The sequence below is a fragment of the Bemisia tabaci genome, chromosome 10 (assembly GCF_918797505.1).
Source record: "Bemisia tabaci chromosome 10, PGI_BMITA_v3".
NCBI lineage: Eukaryota > Metazoa > Arthropoda > Insecta > Hemiptera > Aleyrodidae > Bemisia > Bemisia tabaci.
The window spans coordinates 33,396,969-33,413,884 of NC_092802.1; the positions used below are offsets into that span (position 1 = coordinate 33,396,969).

Genomic DNA, 16,916 nt, shown 5'->3' on the forward strand with positions numbered 1-16,916 from the left:
AAAAAAAATTAACAGGTGGAAATTTTGTTCAAAGGACAGGGAAAATCAGGAAAATTGGAGGTGAAGAAATTATGGCAACCCTGTACGGTACCCGCAAACTTTATACTGACGAAGATAAAAGCGTTTTAAGTTCCCACATGGTATCCGACTTTTCCTTTTGACTCACTTCACTGTGCGACGTCGTGTCAAAATCACTCCTTCATGTTTTTAAGTCTCTGAAAAGCTTGTTTTTTTATTTTATTCTGTCTCTCGGTACTTTTAAGTCTGGGAGGCACGCACTCTCAAACGGGGCAGAAACTCGGAAAATAAGGAGATGAAAAGTAGGAAGCTTCTGCGCGACTTAACTTGACCCTAATCCCCCGGCTGCTGAAGGAACGAATCCCCGAATAAATGAATAAATGTCGTGCCGTCGCGCTGAGGGAAAACGCCGTATGAACATTCGAGCGTTGCCAAATTTCATTCGATAAAATGTTTATTTGTAAGGTTTGGTATGAATATTTCTCCTCGAGATTTTCAGGAACTTCAGTTGAAATTGCGAGCAAAATTATCCGAAAAATTAGGAGAAAAATATGTATAAATTTCCTAGGGAATTCGTGTTTTGTCAAAGGAAATTTGACAACGCCTGAAGGTTCAAAAGGAACGAACCCCCGAATAAATGAATAAATGCCTCGGTGCCCCGTGCTGTCGCGCTAAGGGAGAACGCCGTATGAACAATCGAGAGTTGCCAATCATTCGATAAAATGTTTATTTGTAAGGTTTGTTATGAATATTTTCTCTTGAGATTTTCTGGAACTTTAGTCGAAAGTGCGAACAAAATTATCTGAAAAATTAGAAGAAAAATATGTATAAATTTCTTAGGAAATTTATGTTTTATCATTGGAAATTTGGCAACGGCTGAAGGTTCATACGGCGTTTTTCCATAGCACGGAGCGTGGATGTCGGACTTATTGCTCTCGATCTCGTCGTGTCACCGGGAAATTAAAGGAATCGTCGCCCCCTTGACGTAAGAGCGTACGTCAATATCCACGTGAACCCTGTTTTACGTATGAAGCCATGCTTTCTGGGGCTCATGCGAAAATCGAAATACGCCCTTACGCCAGAGGAGCGACGAAATGAGCACGATTCGTCAACGGAGGAGCGCTCAAACGCGGGACGTGCCGAATATTAAACGAATGGCGGAGTTGTCAAAAATAGCCGGGAAGTTCGCACAAGAGACACTAACTTTCATGCTTGTAATTGGTACAATGACTCGGAGAACACGGGGAAAACGGTTTAGTGCTTTTGTTTGAAGAGGTCAAAACGGGCATCAAACAGGTCAAATTGAACGGGTTTTTTGACGAAGTGCGTAACCGCCAAATTTTCAGTAATTGAGTTTTTGATGGAATACTGTTCTTTGAGGGCGTACGCATCTTAATGGTCCAGTTACACGATCAAATTGAGCCATCAAATTGAAGCTCTGATTGGTGGAAAAAGACCTGAGGTGAAGATGCGACCAATGAGAGGCCCAATTTGATGGCTTGATTTGATCGTGTAACTGGACCTTAATATACACCCCAAGTAGCAGTGATTACGATGAGTTGTGATTAGATCGGAGAATGAATATCGAGAGCTTATTAACGTCGATTTATTGCAATTTATAGGGGAAAAAATTGCGATTTCATCACTCAAATTTGCAATCAATTTACGATTTTATCGACGGCGATTCATCGCAATAGTATCGAAAAAAATTCGTAATGAATTGAGGTAAAATTTTCATTTTACCGATCGCGATTTTACGAAGACGAAATTGCGACAAGATAGAGGATAATTGCTCAGATGCTGATGATCCTATTGTCATGATACTGCTAATTATGTCAGTGCTGAGCGATTTCGTGGAAGAAAGGCGTACTCGTCGAAATTGTTTTAAAAAAAATGTATTTCTTGCATAATTTTTTTAACCATACCCAAATGACCGTGGTCTTCTCGTAATTTTAGGACAAGAATTTTGATTCCCGTACGCCACACTGGAAAAAAAAACACATTGGATCTAGAGTCCAGACTCTTGAAAAAAATACTCTTGATTTAATCGGATTTTTGCTTAAATCAAGAACCAAGCCTCTTAATTTGAGCGGATTTCCTTTTGATTTAAGCAAAAATCTGATGGAATCAAGAGTATTTTTTCTTGTCAATGTTTTCAAGAGTCTGGACTCTCGATCCAATGTGTTTTTTTCTCCAGCGCACTAGACGCCTGTGGACCGAGGAAAGTAGTTGCAAAATCATAGCAACACTTAATGACGCTTAGGATTTTGTAGAATTAGACACGTTTACGCTGAAAAGACTTATGTACGAACGACTGAAATCAAAAAGAGACTATAAAGCACACAAATCTTGTGCACATAGTACCTTTTGATTCAATTCATTTGTACGTAGTTCTTTTCAACATAATTACGTTTGGCTGCGACTCCTCGTCCGTTGGATCTCATTAAGTTCTTTCATACCGTTTCCGGCCTTGCGTAGTGGTCATATTAAGTCAAAAAGCACTTGAGTGGTTTCTGTAATATCGCATCGAAAACACTCTCGCCGTGTGGAAACAGCGCGGCATGTTTAGTTCAGTTTCCCCCTCTTTTTTTCTCATTTGGATTTTAATGCGATTCCGATGCACGGACTGTCGAGCAAAATGTGTCTTAATTAGCTTACTTCTAATTTTTTTACGTTGATCGTGTTTTAAAATCCATTCCTGAATTACATTTTTCCTCTTTTTTTTCTCGCTATCGGAGAACCATTCAAACATCGAGAACTATGGACTATAGCCCCAGCGCATGGTAGCCTATACGGCCAGGAGAGCTAAGGAATTATTCGTTATGCGGCCGGACTCATGACTTTAATCACCTTTATTATGTCCTATTCATACTTTTTGAATTTTTAATTTCTCATGACTCTTTTACTACGATAGCACAACCGACGTTTGTAATTTCATGTTTTAAATTTTCCAATTATTGATATTTTGCGTTGTCGCCCCGCACGTCGAATATGTATGATCTAACGGTTTATTCAATGGAGCCCTAGCATGTGTCGGAAATTTGTGATTCAAGTACTTTTTCTTGCGTGAAATTTCGCGAGAAACACGATGGTGTCACTGGTTTTCTTTTAAACGAACTCCGAAGCTCATAAAAAGCTCTGCAAAGTTGAGGCCAAAATGGAGGGGATACCATAGCCCACGCTGTCCTGAAAGTCTACCTTTGTATCTGGTCAAACTCTCCATGCAAAGATAGGGAGCAAATACATTAGCAGGGTTGACGTGTTTTTAGTATTGGATCCCCAAACAAAGTGACAACCCCGTTAATGTATATGCTCCCTATCTTTGCGTGGAGATTTTGACTGGACAAAATAGATGGTGGACTCTCAGGATAACGTGGGAGAGCTTTCTGTGAGCTTCAGAGTTTGCAGGGTGTCTACAAGTCCGGAATTTCCGGAAAGTCCAGAAAAAGTACTGATTTTTTAAGGGCGGTCCGGAAGTACTGAAAAAGTGCGGAAATTCCGCAAGAAGGTCCGGAATTGTTTGTCACTTTGGACGTACTTTGAGCGAGAAATTCAAAATTTTTGGATCGGAGGTACTGGAAAAGTACTGAATTTTTCTATTGAAAAGGTACTGAATTCCTCGGGAATGTACTGAAAAAGTATTGTAAAAGTACTGATTTTTGGCTTGCCTGTTTTAGTAGACACCCTGGTTTGTTTCCATGGAGACCAGTGGTACCGTGTGTATGTTTCCTGTGTGAAATTGTACGCAAGAAAAATTACTCAAATCGCGAATTCCTGGTACATGCAAGAGCTCCATTTTACGGAAAAGTCAAGAATAAGCGGCGTTCGCACGGGGGTTTTCCGAGGATTTTTCCCGGGAGTGGCAACCCCGACGAAGAGGGATCGGAGTGAAGCTTCTGCTGAAAGTAATCCAATTCGCTGAGCAATAAAAATAAGATAAACGAGGAGAAAAGTGTGTGTTAAAGCCCGGAGAGTTTATTTTTTGAAAGCAGCGGGGTGTCGGCGTGGGGCTGGTATCTTTTTTAATCTGCGATCAACCTCTTTTAGTGACGTAACTCGAGCACTTTCCGGTGGCTTTCCACCAGTGCCACTGTCTCAGTCTCGTCGACCTAAGGGCGTATCTCGATTTACGCGTGAGCCCTACTCGCCGTATAACTCTTTGCTTCCCAGGGCTCATCTGGAAATAGATTTACGTTTTTACGTTAGAAGAGCGACGTCATGCCCTACTTTTCAATGAATGAATCGCGTTCCTCTGAGACATTTTTTTCATTTATTTATTTTCCTTTTAACGAGTTTTCCGGTTCCGGATCGGGAAATTCATCTAGAAATTAAAAACTTCTCGGTATTTTGCCCGTCAGGTGATGAGAAGCCTTGAAAACTGAATACCAGGTATTGTCAAAGAATTTTTCCGGCTCAGGGAAAACCTGGAAAACGGCATGGAGTTCGCGGAAAATTTCTTGAACGTAGGATTTTTTGGAGTACCATCAAGTGTTTCCTCTCAAGTTTGCAAAAATCAGGAATAATCGTGGAAAATCGGAAAACTCTTAATTATTTTTTCTCCTCATAGTTTTCCTTCTACTAAGAAACGACTGCTAATCTGGAATTTGTTGAATTTTTTATTCCTAAATCCCTGGAAAACCTCTTGGAATTTATTTCTGATCTGCCCATGATCAAGGAGTTTTTTGCTCATTGGTTATGGAAAGGAATGTCAGGGGATTGGGGGGGGGGGGGTGTAGTGTTAGGCATCCTGCACGGAACAACAAAATATCTACGTTCGGCAATTAGAAAATTTGAGTGTAGTAAAATTCTCTGAAGAATTGGAAGAAACGTATCAAATAGTTGACCTGAAAATTCGTGTTTTATCAAAGGGAACTTGGCAAAGTCTAAAAGCTCACACAGTGTTCTTTTTCTCATCTTTATTTTATTTATTTGGGGGGGGGGGGGGTTAACATCTCTCTTTGATATTCATGACATGTTGGAATGAGGCCGACAGTAGCCCTACTCTAAATGAGAAGAATTCGCCTTTATACAATTAGTGTTCTTTCTTAATATGGCAGAATCATCATCTGGAGGGTTTCTCTTCCTTTCTCGCAGACGTTTTACCGCTCGAATGTGTGTGTATTTTTAATGACTGTCAATCCTATTCTTACGCATTTGTGTGCCTGTTTCTCGGAAGCGCAAATCGATTCTCTAAAAATGTCTTTTTTCTTGTTTGTTCTCCAGGCAAGATGCCAAAGAACTGGGATTCACCGCCATCGTGGATATGCGCGGATCCACCTGGTCCACCGTGAAACCAATTTTAAAAGTACTCCAGCAGCATTTCCCGGGTCTAGTCCACTCTGCCTACATTATCAAACCGGATAATTTTTGGCAGAAACAACGAACCTCTCTAGCCAGTCATAAATACAAATTTGAAGTAAGTATACCTCTTACCAAATCGTCAGGACGATCCATTTTTTCTAAAAATGATTATTTGGTTTAAGGGAAGGCAGGGTGTCTACAAGTCCGGAATTTCGAAAGTCCGGAAATAGTACTGATTTTTTAACTGCGGTCCGGAAGTACTGAAAAGTGCGGAAAATCCGCAAGAAGGTCCGGAATTTTTTTCATTTTTGTCGCAATTTGAGCGAGAAACTCAAATTTTTGAGATTTTTCGGATTTCGTCAATTGGAGGTACTGAAAAAGTACTGAATTTTTCCGTTGAGGAGGTACTGAATTTCTTGAGAATCTACCGAAAAAGTACTGTAAAGTACTGATTTTTGGCCAGCCTGTTTTAGTAGACACCCTGGAAGGTCATTAACAGGAAACCTTTCTTGTTTGTCCGTGAAATGACGAAAAAGGAAGAATTTTGAAGAAAAATTGTACAGGGTGGAAAACATAAACTCCGTGTCCTTCTTCGGTAGCAAGGGTTGCCCCTGCGAGTTGATTTCTGAATATTGATAGACAAAGCGATAGATACAGAAGACCATGAAATACAACTCTCTATTGGTAACAATATTAATTGAAGAGCTAAAATGTTTTTCAACGTGTATTATATACGGTTGTTTTCAATTCGCCTTCAGCTGCGTTTGCAGCAATTGTTGTTACGAATATGTTGTGCGTGCTGATCTCAGCTCATTACATACTTGACTCTCTGAAGGCGTTTAATGTGCGAAAGTAGAGCATCCTGTTGGAGAAAAACAGAAGTGAGATTGAATGAATCGCTCAATCCCTACTTCGTTCGTTTTCCGATAGATTGCGCTACTTGTGCACATAAAACGCCTTCAGAGAGTCGAGTATGTAGTGAGCAAAAATCAGCACGCACAACATATTCGCAACAACAATTGCCGCAGACGCAGCTGAAGGCGAATTGCTTTTGCACATGAAACGCCTTCAGAGAGTCAAGTATATAATGGCTGAAATCAGCACGCACAACATATTGGTAACAATAATAGTTGCAGTCGTAGCAGAAGGCGAATTGTTTGGTTAAAAAAAAAAATATTATGATCCGTAGTCTGCATACGAGAGAGTATGTATGTATTCGATCGACTTGAATCGAACAAGAAACAAAAACGTGAACCGATCAACGCTGATTCAATGGACAAATAAATAAAAAATCGGATCAAAATCAGCAGGAAACTTTCATTCACTATGAAAATTTTAAATTGCGTTACTCTCGAAATTAGGATTAGCCAAGATTTTGATTTTTCGCGATTTTAAGTCCACACGTACCATAGACTCGCTCTCTGCAAACCGTTTTTGGATACATTTTGTCGCATTTTTTCCCCTTCAAGACCACTGTGTACTGCAGGAAAGCTTTTGCTGATAAAATTTATCTTCAACAGGAGGCGAGGTGTGAATAATCGATTATCGATATTTCCCCATTTGAAGCTATGGTAAAATTTTGATTATTAAGGTGTTCGTTGTGAACACTCTGTTTATCGATCCTTCTCCATAGGTTTAAACGGCAGATCAATCGATATATCGCAAAGCACGCCACGCCACTGATCTTCAATAATGAATAGCTTCCCCTCTCATAAGTTTTTTACTCAGCATATTAAATGGAAGTTGCCACGATTTTTAACGCATTAATTTCACGACATTTTTCTTTTTTATGGAGGAGAATTCTTCTCAAAAATGTTTTAAAGTTTCTAGAATTCCTCAAAAACCTCTTAGCGTCTTGTGGCGATTCTTCACTCTCCGCATGAGGAAATTTGTTCCCAGTCTATTTCTCAATCAAACGTAGAATATTAAAAATCAATGAGATCAAGTCCTTCTATCCTCTTATTTTTGAACTCAGTTTCGTTATGATAACTCTCTACTCTGTTCTGCTGTTTCAGACCAATATGATTAGCGTAGAAGGATTACCAAAAATCGTTGAAACGTCCCAATTGACATCAGATCTAGACGGCACTCTACACTATGATCATGCTCAGTGGATCGACTTAAGACTGGTTTGTATTTGTTTAAGAACTTTTTTTTTTTGAAACCTCTCGGCCAACTTAACGACGTAATCATTTTGGAAGGTCATTTTTTAATAAATCATGGTAAGACTACAAACTTACTGAGGACCGGACAAGATCTAAATTTAAACAAAAAAATTTCAGTTTTTAAATTGAACTTTGGCAGCAACTAGATTAAAAATTGCAGAAATTTTGAATAAAAATTGAGAATGCAGCTGCAAAACAGTCCATACTTGAAAACCTTGTATCGTACAAAAACAAACAATTCATACATTTTTTTGCAACTCTTCTTCGACAAGGGTTCTAACTATGAGAACAAAAAAAACTCATTCATTTTCTCAAAAATGGAATGTGTTATTGACAATTTTAAACTCCAAGTGCATGTTTCCTAAAACGAGGTTTTTACGGATGGGCTGTTTTTGCCGCTGCCCATTCAAGTAAATATTCCAGTTTTTATAAGATCAGCATGAATGACTAAGAGCATTATTTCGATTAGGTATTCAATTTTTCAACCAGGATAAGCTTCATTTCTGTAATTTTAATGAAGAATTTGAAGTCAGTTGACTTGTAATTCTGGAGGAATTTAGTTTTGTAAAATTCGTCACTGAAAAGGAGCCTTAATCAATAATTTTAACTTGAAGTTTTTGGAATCTCCTGAGCACGCAATTTACCTACAGAAATGTCACAGTCCATGATGTATTGTGTGTCGATTGCTAGAGTTGAAAAATGGGTATCTCCACTATAGCGACTCTAAATCTCAGATTCTACTACAAATTCAGCCAATAATTGAAATTTCAACTAATTTTCAAACAAGTACCTCTTTTAGTGAAGTAAATTCTTTTTACTGGTTTGGTTTGATTTTATTTTTATTTTTCTCTACAGAATTTAGAAGATTTCTTATGGCAAGCAGCAGACTTACTGGATCAGATGGATGATCTCCAGGAAGATTTAAGCCGCAATGATTTTGGCGAAGATGCTGTCCTAACCAAGCATGCGTTAGAATTGCACGAGGATATGAAAAAGAAAATCTTAAAAGCCCCGCTCAAAGATATAAATTTATTAGGGCAGCGCCTTTTACAAAGGTATTGTTATCATTGCATGTTCAGTGTTAATATTTCTATTTCAGGACTTTTTAAAACTGAATCTTCGGAGTTTTTAATTCAGATTTTTGTTAAAATCAAAGAATTTCATTGATAGTAATAATCAGGATTGAATCCTTGAGTCAAAAATATTATCGTTTCAGAACTTTCAGTATTATTTCATGATCTATAATTTATTAATCGTGTACTGATTGATAAGCCAACAGTATCTATTGTGGTTCTTGATAATTAATGGAGAGATCTTCCTGATAAAGATACTTGACAATTGCCATCCACAGGAAAGGTACCTTACTTTTAGTTCTCGAATACTCAAAATTGAGTCACTGATACTAGAGCATACAACTGCAGAAATTTACAACAAAAAATGTTCAGAAGTATCAAGCTGAACCCCACCTCTGCTGGTTTGAGGTTTTTAGTGCATATACACATGCACTGAAGTTGCAAGAATAAGGTAGTCAAAATTCTAGCCTAAAATTTTCAGAATTTAATGGAGCTTTATGCTCTCTTTCGCCACAAACATGAAGTAAATGCTTGCAGCTGATTCTGAAGTATACCAGTGAGTGGTAAGAGTCTAAATTTCAAAATCCGATTTTTCGACCAAATTAATAATAATTGCTGTACTGAAAATTTGCCTCCCATGTCTATGGACTGAATTCCTTTTTCCGTGGATAGTCAAATGTAATAGATCCAATCCATTAACCACACTACCTAATTTCTGCTGCGTCGTATAATGTTTCATTGATGAAAATAATCCTTTGAAGTGACCTGTTGACCTCAGAATCTCTTAACCAATAAAGCATTAAACAAGATACACACTAAACAGACACAAAGAGAGCCCCTCAATCGCTATCTGGAATTGCAATCATGAATTCATCATATTGACGGTGTAAGTCGGCAATCACATATCTCATTTGTGGTGTCTGAAAATCTCTGCCTCTATGTTATTTTTTTAAAGGAGAACAAATTGACATCATTCCTTGAAGTTTATGCAGAATTTTCTTCGCACAGAAAAGAAAAATGACGGCAGTTTTAAAGAATTGCCGTTGAGTAGTTTTCCGTTTAAAAAATAAAGTATGACAGGAAGTCTGCAACGTCGCAAACCGAGTTATGTGATTGCCGACTTACACTGTCGATATGTATTAAATTTTATTTACAGATGTTTAAATTCCACCATCAAAATACAATCCTGATAAATGTGCAATCAGTCTATTTTGAACATTTCTCTGCCAGCAATGCTATAATGTTTCCATGTAGTTGCTAAAAAAATGTTACTTTTTCTGCAGTCACTCAGTTTTTTTTTTTCAATTTATTTTTTCAGGTTGTCAGCTGACAATAATAGTGGTTATGACTCAGGTTACTCAGGTAGAGATAGTGAAGCAAGCTCAGGGGTGACAAACCCAGATCTCCAAGCATCAGTGCCTCAAATTCTTCAAAACTTAGAATCAGTTAGGAACTCACAGAATCAATTGCTCCAGTTATGGCAGCATAAGAAATTAAAATTAGAGCAATGTTATAGACTTAGGTTGTTTGAACAAGATTGCGAGCAGGTAAGAATTTTTTCACTTTCCATATTTTGCTACGTATAAGTAATACTTTCCATCAAAGATTTGCAGCCAAAAATATGAGGAAATAACCACAAACACTGTTTGTAACTGCTGAGCCCTTATTAGAACGCTTTAAATACAGAATGATTCAGCTGTTCGTATCTTTTTCACTAGATAAATGCATGCTTCCCTACCACTTAAAGTGGTTTTTTTCTATCAATTATATGAAACTTATGACTGTATGGACTAAGCCATGTGAGGTGCTCATCGAGTGGTGGTCCTAAGAAGGGCCGTTCGGAAAAGGGCAAACCGGCCGGCTGCAAGATGTCCGCTGGGTGCTGTGCGACGTTACTCCCGTGTGACTGACGGGCGCGGAGTGAGCTGAGTGCTGAGAGATGAGCTTGCGGCTTTATGTAGCTGCGACTGTGTTGAGCTACAACCAATGAGCTTTGCTGGTTGACGGAGTGGTGGCTAGCCGCCACAACAGCTTTAGGTGTAAATGATTCCAAAAGTCAAACTTGGAAAGTAAATTTATTATCATGCATTTATTTAAGAGGTCACATATCATAGCCAAACTGCAAAACCAGGTATTCCAATTGTGGTGTTTCAAACGCCTGCTACCATTTCATTTTTCGAGAATTACAAGCCAAATGTATAGCTTGAAATTATATAAAATATTCTTGTAATAGAGAAGAAAAATCAAGGAGGTTTTCAAGAAATTAGTCAGTCCAGTTTTCCAAAGAACAAATAGTATGACAGAAAGGCGACAATTTCGCAAACAGAGATGCATACTTCCGCACTTTGGCCATTGATATTCTTCTCGTTCATAGTTGAAAAACATACTTTTGAAATAATCAAATGAATTGAAAAAGTTTAAAAAGCGGCCTTTATTTCTGATTTTTGCATGTGGTAATTATCATTGTTTCCCCTGTCTGATAGTCTCCTTAATGAATCCCAGAGCAAACAGCCACGCAATTCTGAATTACAGAGCTGATTGATCGAAGTATTTTAATTCCAACTTTACGAGGATACATGGATAAATAAATAAATTAGTTTTTTCGAAGTATCTAAATTCTCCCTTGGTGACCAGATATTCCTTTGTATCACCAAATGTTTTGAACAAGCCAACATACACCGTTGTTGTATCTTTCTAATTTGTCGCTCTCATGTTTCAGATGTTCGAATGGATTTGCCGCAATCGTGATTTATTTTTAAATAATTATGTTGTGATTGGGAAGTCGTATCAACTTGCCAAGGAACTTCAAGAAGAGCATAATCATTTCACCATTAAATCAATGGTAAGTTCCCTATAAGTATCTCACTAAAAATTTAATGAAAATGAACCACCAAAACATGCACAGCTCACGCTGTTGTCAGATCTACATTGCCCTGTCTAGAAAACGTGCAATTATATTAATTTTCTGTGAGGAGCAACCAAAACCAGTAGCTGTTTTTACCATTTTTCAAATTTTTTTGCTTGTAACAGAAAATTCACAAGAGGACATAAATACGGAGACTTTCCTGTTCTCACAATATTAAAATTATAATGATGGCACAATTTTTAGACAGGGTAATGGAGATGCCAGTTTTGGTTCCAGGCGCCTCAAATGAATTATTTGGGTAAAAAGTTTTGAATTTTTGCTTGAAGTGACCCTGCAATCCAACAAGACAAGACAGAGACAAGAGACAGAGACATCCTGACAAGAGGAGGATATACAACGCTGTGGTTAAAAGTATATTAACATACGGATGCGAAGTTTGGGAGCTGAAGAAACGGACACAGGATATGCTAAGAGCAACGGAGATGGATTTCTGGAGGAGGTCGGCAGGAATTTCTAGGAGAGATCGGGTCCGTAATGAGAGAATACGTCATATCATGGAAGTCGAAAATGACAACGTGTTCGACGTCATGACCAAACAGCTTGTCTGGTACGGTCATGTCAAGAGGATGACGGAAGAGAGGCTGCCAAAAAGATGCTTGATTGGGTTCCTCCTGAGAGGAGACGAAGGGGACGCCCAGTGAGAGGGTGGCGACAGGGGGTATTAAATGAAATGAGGGAATGTCAACTCCCTGATGACCTGTGGGAATACCGAGTTTTGTGGCGATTAGGCGTTGCGTAGCGCCAAAGAGTGCTATAAAAGCGACTCATGTATGTATGTATGTACTATAGTTTTTGATCAAAAAAGGTTTTCCTCTAATAATGTGCAAAGTCTAATTAGTCATTTTCTCTCGTTTTCCAGGATGTACATGTACACATTAGCCATATCTTAGCTGCTGCGGCGGGTATGATCGAGAGTGGTCACTACGCTGTTCAGCATATTCGTGCCGTATCAACACGTTTGGATCGAGCGTGGAAGGAATTCGCTGCTAGTCTAGATGAAAGAACAGCTGTCTTAGCGCTGTCTGTTCTTTTTCATCATAAAGCTGAACAAGTCAGTGCTCCTCTTATTCATGAATCATAATTTTTTTTTTCTGTCAGACTTTTGCAGTATTACTCTCCTAACCTTGGAGTAGATTAAACCTCTTTTTAGATTACTTTTACTCTGGAAACTTCGGAGGTTTTTCAAAAGAAAATAACTAATACTGAATTTTTAGGTGTGAAGCATCAATAATCATGAACAAAATCAATTTTAGGCTAAATGTTGAACCTGATATTGTATTTTCACGTTTGAAGCTTAGCTTATTTTGTGGCAAAGCAGACGGTCAGGCATAGTAAGGAAAGCGACCAGAGTCTTGGAAAATATCATCCTTGAGCAAAATTTTGAACATAGTACATATTTTAAAATCGTTAAAGAACAATTCCATATCTAAGATTTAGGCTTTTATAGCCTCACAATGGATGATAGCACAAAGAGAAAGACAGGGTTACACTTTACAGTGGCCCACCAACCACCACAATTCACTAGATGATACATTTTTTTATTTTTTTTTTCATTTATTTAATAAAATTTAGAGGACTGCAGTATTTACAAAGTATCAACCCTAATAGATGATAATTACCAACCTGAGAGGGGTGGTTTTTAAAAGAAAACTATTCGCATTTTGGGAGATTGTCAAACAATCATGGGATTCTAGACTCAAACGGAGGCGGTTTCAGTTTCCATTACCAGTAGCAGAAAAATGAGAACATCAACCAAATTTTTGAATTTATAGAGGAAAATAGGAGTAATAACGGTTCAAAATCAAATAGTTGAAAAGTATTTTTCACATTTGAAGTCTACCTTATTTTGCAGCAGGCCCAGTGATCAGGCGTCAATCAGGAAGCATTGTAAGCCATAATGGCATTGCTCTTTTATACTTTTAGGAATACTTTTCTCACTTTAAGGGGCTTAACTTTGAATCTGTCCTGTGATTTTAGGAATATGTGGCATAATTAGTTTCGGTGAAGTTCTGAAGTGACATTGTTGTAACTTGTAACGCCATGAAACTGTTTGGATTCTTTGACATGCTCCCGACGAAAGTTTGAATTTTCTCTAGTTCTCTAGAGTTTCATCGGAGATCTGCTATTGTACGCTTTTTATTAGAGATCCTTGTAAACTAAATGTAGTTCATTACCAACTTGCAAGATAATTATTGAATCAGACAAAGTCTACTGGCTCAACTTTCATTTTATATTCCGTATGTAAATTATCCGTTATGTTTCATTTAAAATTATTTTTTTTGCCTCGTAAATCTGACCTTATGTTAATTTTAAGAGCGTTAATTTCTGTAATTTATTATTTATTCTCTTTTCTCAACAGTATGTTGAAAATGTTTCGGCTTGGGAACAGGCTTGTGAAAATATGAATATTCCGAGTGATATCATATCTCTAGAAACCTCTATACATCAACACCAAGCCCTTTATGAGTCCATGTGCCAAGCATACACAGAGGTTAGTATTCTTCTATTTTATTCTAAATATTTTCGATTTTTTGTAACCATCCTATGTTTATAAATTCAAGATAGGCAAAACGGATTAAATATCTAGTGCGTTTGTTAGCATATTGTGGTAAATAGTGTTACATAATATTCATTGCTTTCTACAGCAGCTACCAAGCCTCTTGATATATTGTGGCTGTTCAAGGGAATATTCTTATTCGCAATGTAAATGGCAATGTCACCTTAAAATCTGATCAATAAATTTGCAGGCATTTGTGGCTTCAAATATAATTTCAAACGGACGGTCAATTTTTAATGTGAATTGGAAATTCACTCTATAACTGTCAAAGACTTGTGAATTTTAAAAATACTTATGCCCAGCACTTCACTGATCTTATATCTTTAGTTTGTTGCAATGGAAGCGTACCTCTATTTTCACTGCTTTGAAATGTTGAGGAAAAAATATAATTTACAAACTCATTCTTTGAAATGTGATTTGCAATTTTGAAAGGTATGCACTTTGCTCTCAGGATTATATAGGGCCTCTTAAAATTTGCTCTCATAATCTGTTGACTTTTCAAAAGTTTTTGTTTTTAAATAGTTACATTATTATTCAATTTACATCATCATTATTCTCTAATCATTTCATTATCATGTAATCATTCAAAAATTATAAAGAGAATTCGTCCAGTTAACACTAAGCAATTAAAATCTCCCTTTTTCTGCCGCCAAAAGGCAAAAGGTGAAATTTTTACGACAATGACCTTTGTGTTCTATGAATCAAGTTTAATTAAATAGCTAACCATTTTATAGGTTTACAACTCTTACCAAAGTTTACTCAACGGATTAGATTTACTAGTTCAAGCGTGTCTGGGCTTTCCTCCGCCTCCCAGCAAACCACCGTACATTCATTTCGGCGGAGGTGGACACCATCCTTTCAGCAATAAAAGCGTATGTCCTTGTTTTGAATTCGGTGACTACATGGTACCCTTGTCACTAACGACTTTGCTTTCAATGGTTCATGGGACTAATTTATCGTCTTTCACTCAGCATCTTTCCTTTGACTCATTTTGTCTCTTGCAGCCTTGTTGTTCTCCCCAAGAAATAACCTTTTTGTTTCTGAAAATCTCAAGATTAAAACAGAGGGATAGGATTATAAAATTAATATATACACGATAATAATTCTAGCCATGCTGTTCTTGGTTGAATAATTCCTACAAATTCCACGAAATATTAAATTTGTTGGATTTGAAGATTTGTGTTTTAAGTGTATTTCCGTTTTCCTGAGAGATTTTGCATCTATTTTAAACATTATATGTTTATTGTAGTGTAGAAAAATTTTTATCCGTGAAGGCAATGAACTTAAGTATTCGAAGCTTATCAAAAACTCTTACTGTTCACCAAGTGCATTGAGTATCTTATGATGTAGGTGAATAATCATTCGAATTGAGTGTAACTCTTCTCTTTATTTCGACAGTGAAACTACCAAACCATGCATCTTGTTTGCGGTGTTTAAAAATCTCCGCTCTCATTTTATTTTTTTGAAGAAGAACAAATCAATATCATTTCTTGAAATTTTAACTGAGTCTTCTTTGTACAGAGAAGAATAAACACAGAAGATTTCAAGAATTGACGTTGAGTAGGTTTTCATTTAAAAAATGAAGTATGACAGGAAGTCTACAACGTCGCAAACTGAGATACGTGGTCTGGTAGTTTGACCGTCGATTTGTTATTTGAAACAGAATTGTTGTGGCCGAAACCTTCCGGGCGACTTTGGTGTAAATCTGTGTATGTAAGAAAATTGTTTAGTTATTGGCCTCATTGCTCTTTGAGTGCCTCATATCCAATGAAATCACCAAATACAGGCAAACAACATGTTCCCAACTTTTGTGGAAGTGCTGAGTATCACACATAAACGCACACACAAATTCTCTTCTGCCTTTTTACTATTTCTTAATTTCACCACAGAAAATTATCTCTGGTTCCGCCTGTGGGCATTCTGTACTCTAAAAACTTTGATCTGCTTCTTCTCTTGGGGTGTAGTTTAAGTCTCTATTGTTTCTCATCAAAGTGTACGCTGGGTTTGTTGGTGCGGTTCTTCTAAAATACAGCAGGACTCTTTTGAGTTTCCATCCTTATTTCTTCTGGAAATTAATGCATCTTGATGCCGTCAATCATCTCAGACCACAATGCTCATGCAAAATAATGCAAGTGTTTCTCAAACCTCAGCTTTGCGTAAACTGTTTACCCTCCAACCACAATGAATATTTTCGTCCATCATTCTTCTGTCCCTCCTTCCTAAATGTTGATGTTGGATGTTAAATGTTAACTGTGAGAATGCTCCACCAGAATGAAATCTAGCAACTAATGAAGTTTTGCTCAGTTCCTCCATCAATGTCATGCATCAAAAACCAAAATAATTTTTCTTTCTCTTACCGGGGTAGAATGCTTCATTTTCACATTTTTTTTTACCTAATTAAAATACAAAATCATTTTTTTCAAACTACAAATGGGCTACGTAGATGAGAAAAGAAGCTTTTTAAAGGTCAGGTCTTTTTTAACTCCTGTCTCAAAAATTTTTAAAGCATTGATCCCCCAAAATTCAATATTCTTACCAAATTTAATCTCACTTGCAATAAATAATTTGATATTTTGTTCACCTGCATTTTAATCTCGTAACTTTTAGCAGTGGATGTATCAGTGGTGTTTATGCAATCTCCTCAAAAATCAATATCCTCCTTTCTCCTCTTGCAACCATCTTCGGACGTAGATGGACCGAATGACCAATTTTTGTCGTTTCAGTTAATGAAATTTTGAAGAAAAAATCTCGTTGGAAGAGAAATGCTTCTCTCTATATCTGTTGCTTATTGTTGCTCCCTATCCTTCATTCTTTTTCTCTCCTTATGATTCCACCGAATCACGAAACATTTTCTGATTAATTGATCTTCTCTTTTT

The 16,916-nt window shown here is 37.3% G+C and overlaps 1 protein-coding gene across 3 annotated transcripts in view; it reads left to right on the forward strand.

The window, feature by feature from the left end:
• Positions 1-16,916, forward strand: part of trio (trio Rho guanine nucleotide exchange factor) — a 441,213-nt gene that overhangs the window by 102,037 nt on the left and 322,260 nt on the right. For 2 of the 3 annotated variants that reach the window (XM_019052145.2, XM_072304973.1), the window contains exons 4-11: positions 5,242-5,434; positions 7,335-7,448; positions 8,340-8,539; positions 9,876-10,104; positions 11,277-11,399; positions 12,343-12,534; positions 13,843-13,974; positions 14,775-14,912. In XM_019052145.2, coding sequence (XP_018907690.2) covers positions 5,242-5,434; positions 7,335-7,448; positions 8,340-8,539; positions 9,876-10,104; positions 11,277-11,399; positions 12,343-12,534; positions 13,843-13,974; positions 14,775-14,912 — 1,321 coding nt within the window. The remainder of the gene's footprint in view (positions 1-5,241; positions 5,435-7,334; positions 7,449-8,339; positions 8,540-9,875; positions 10,105-11,276; positions 11,400-12,342; positions 12,535-13,842; positions 13,975-14,774; positions 14,913-16,916) is intronic. The other variant, XM_019052154.2, reaches the window with a different exon arrangement.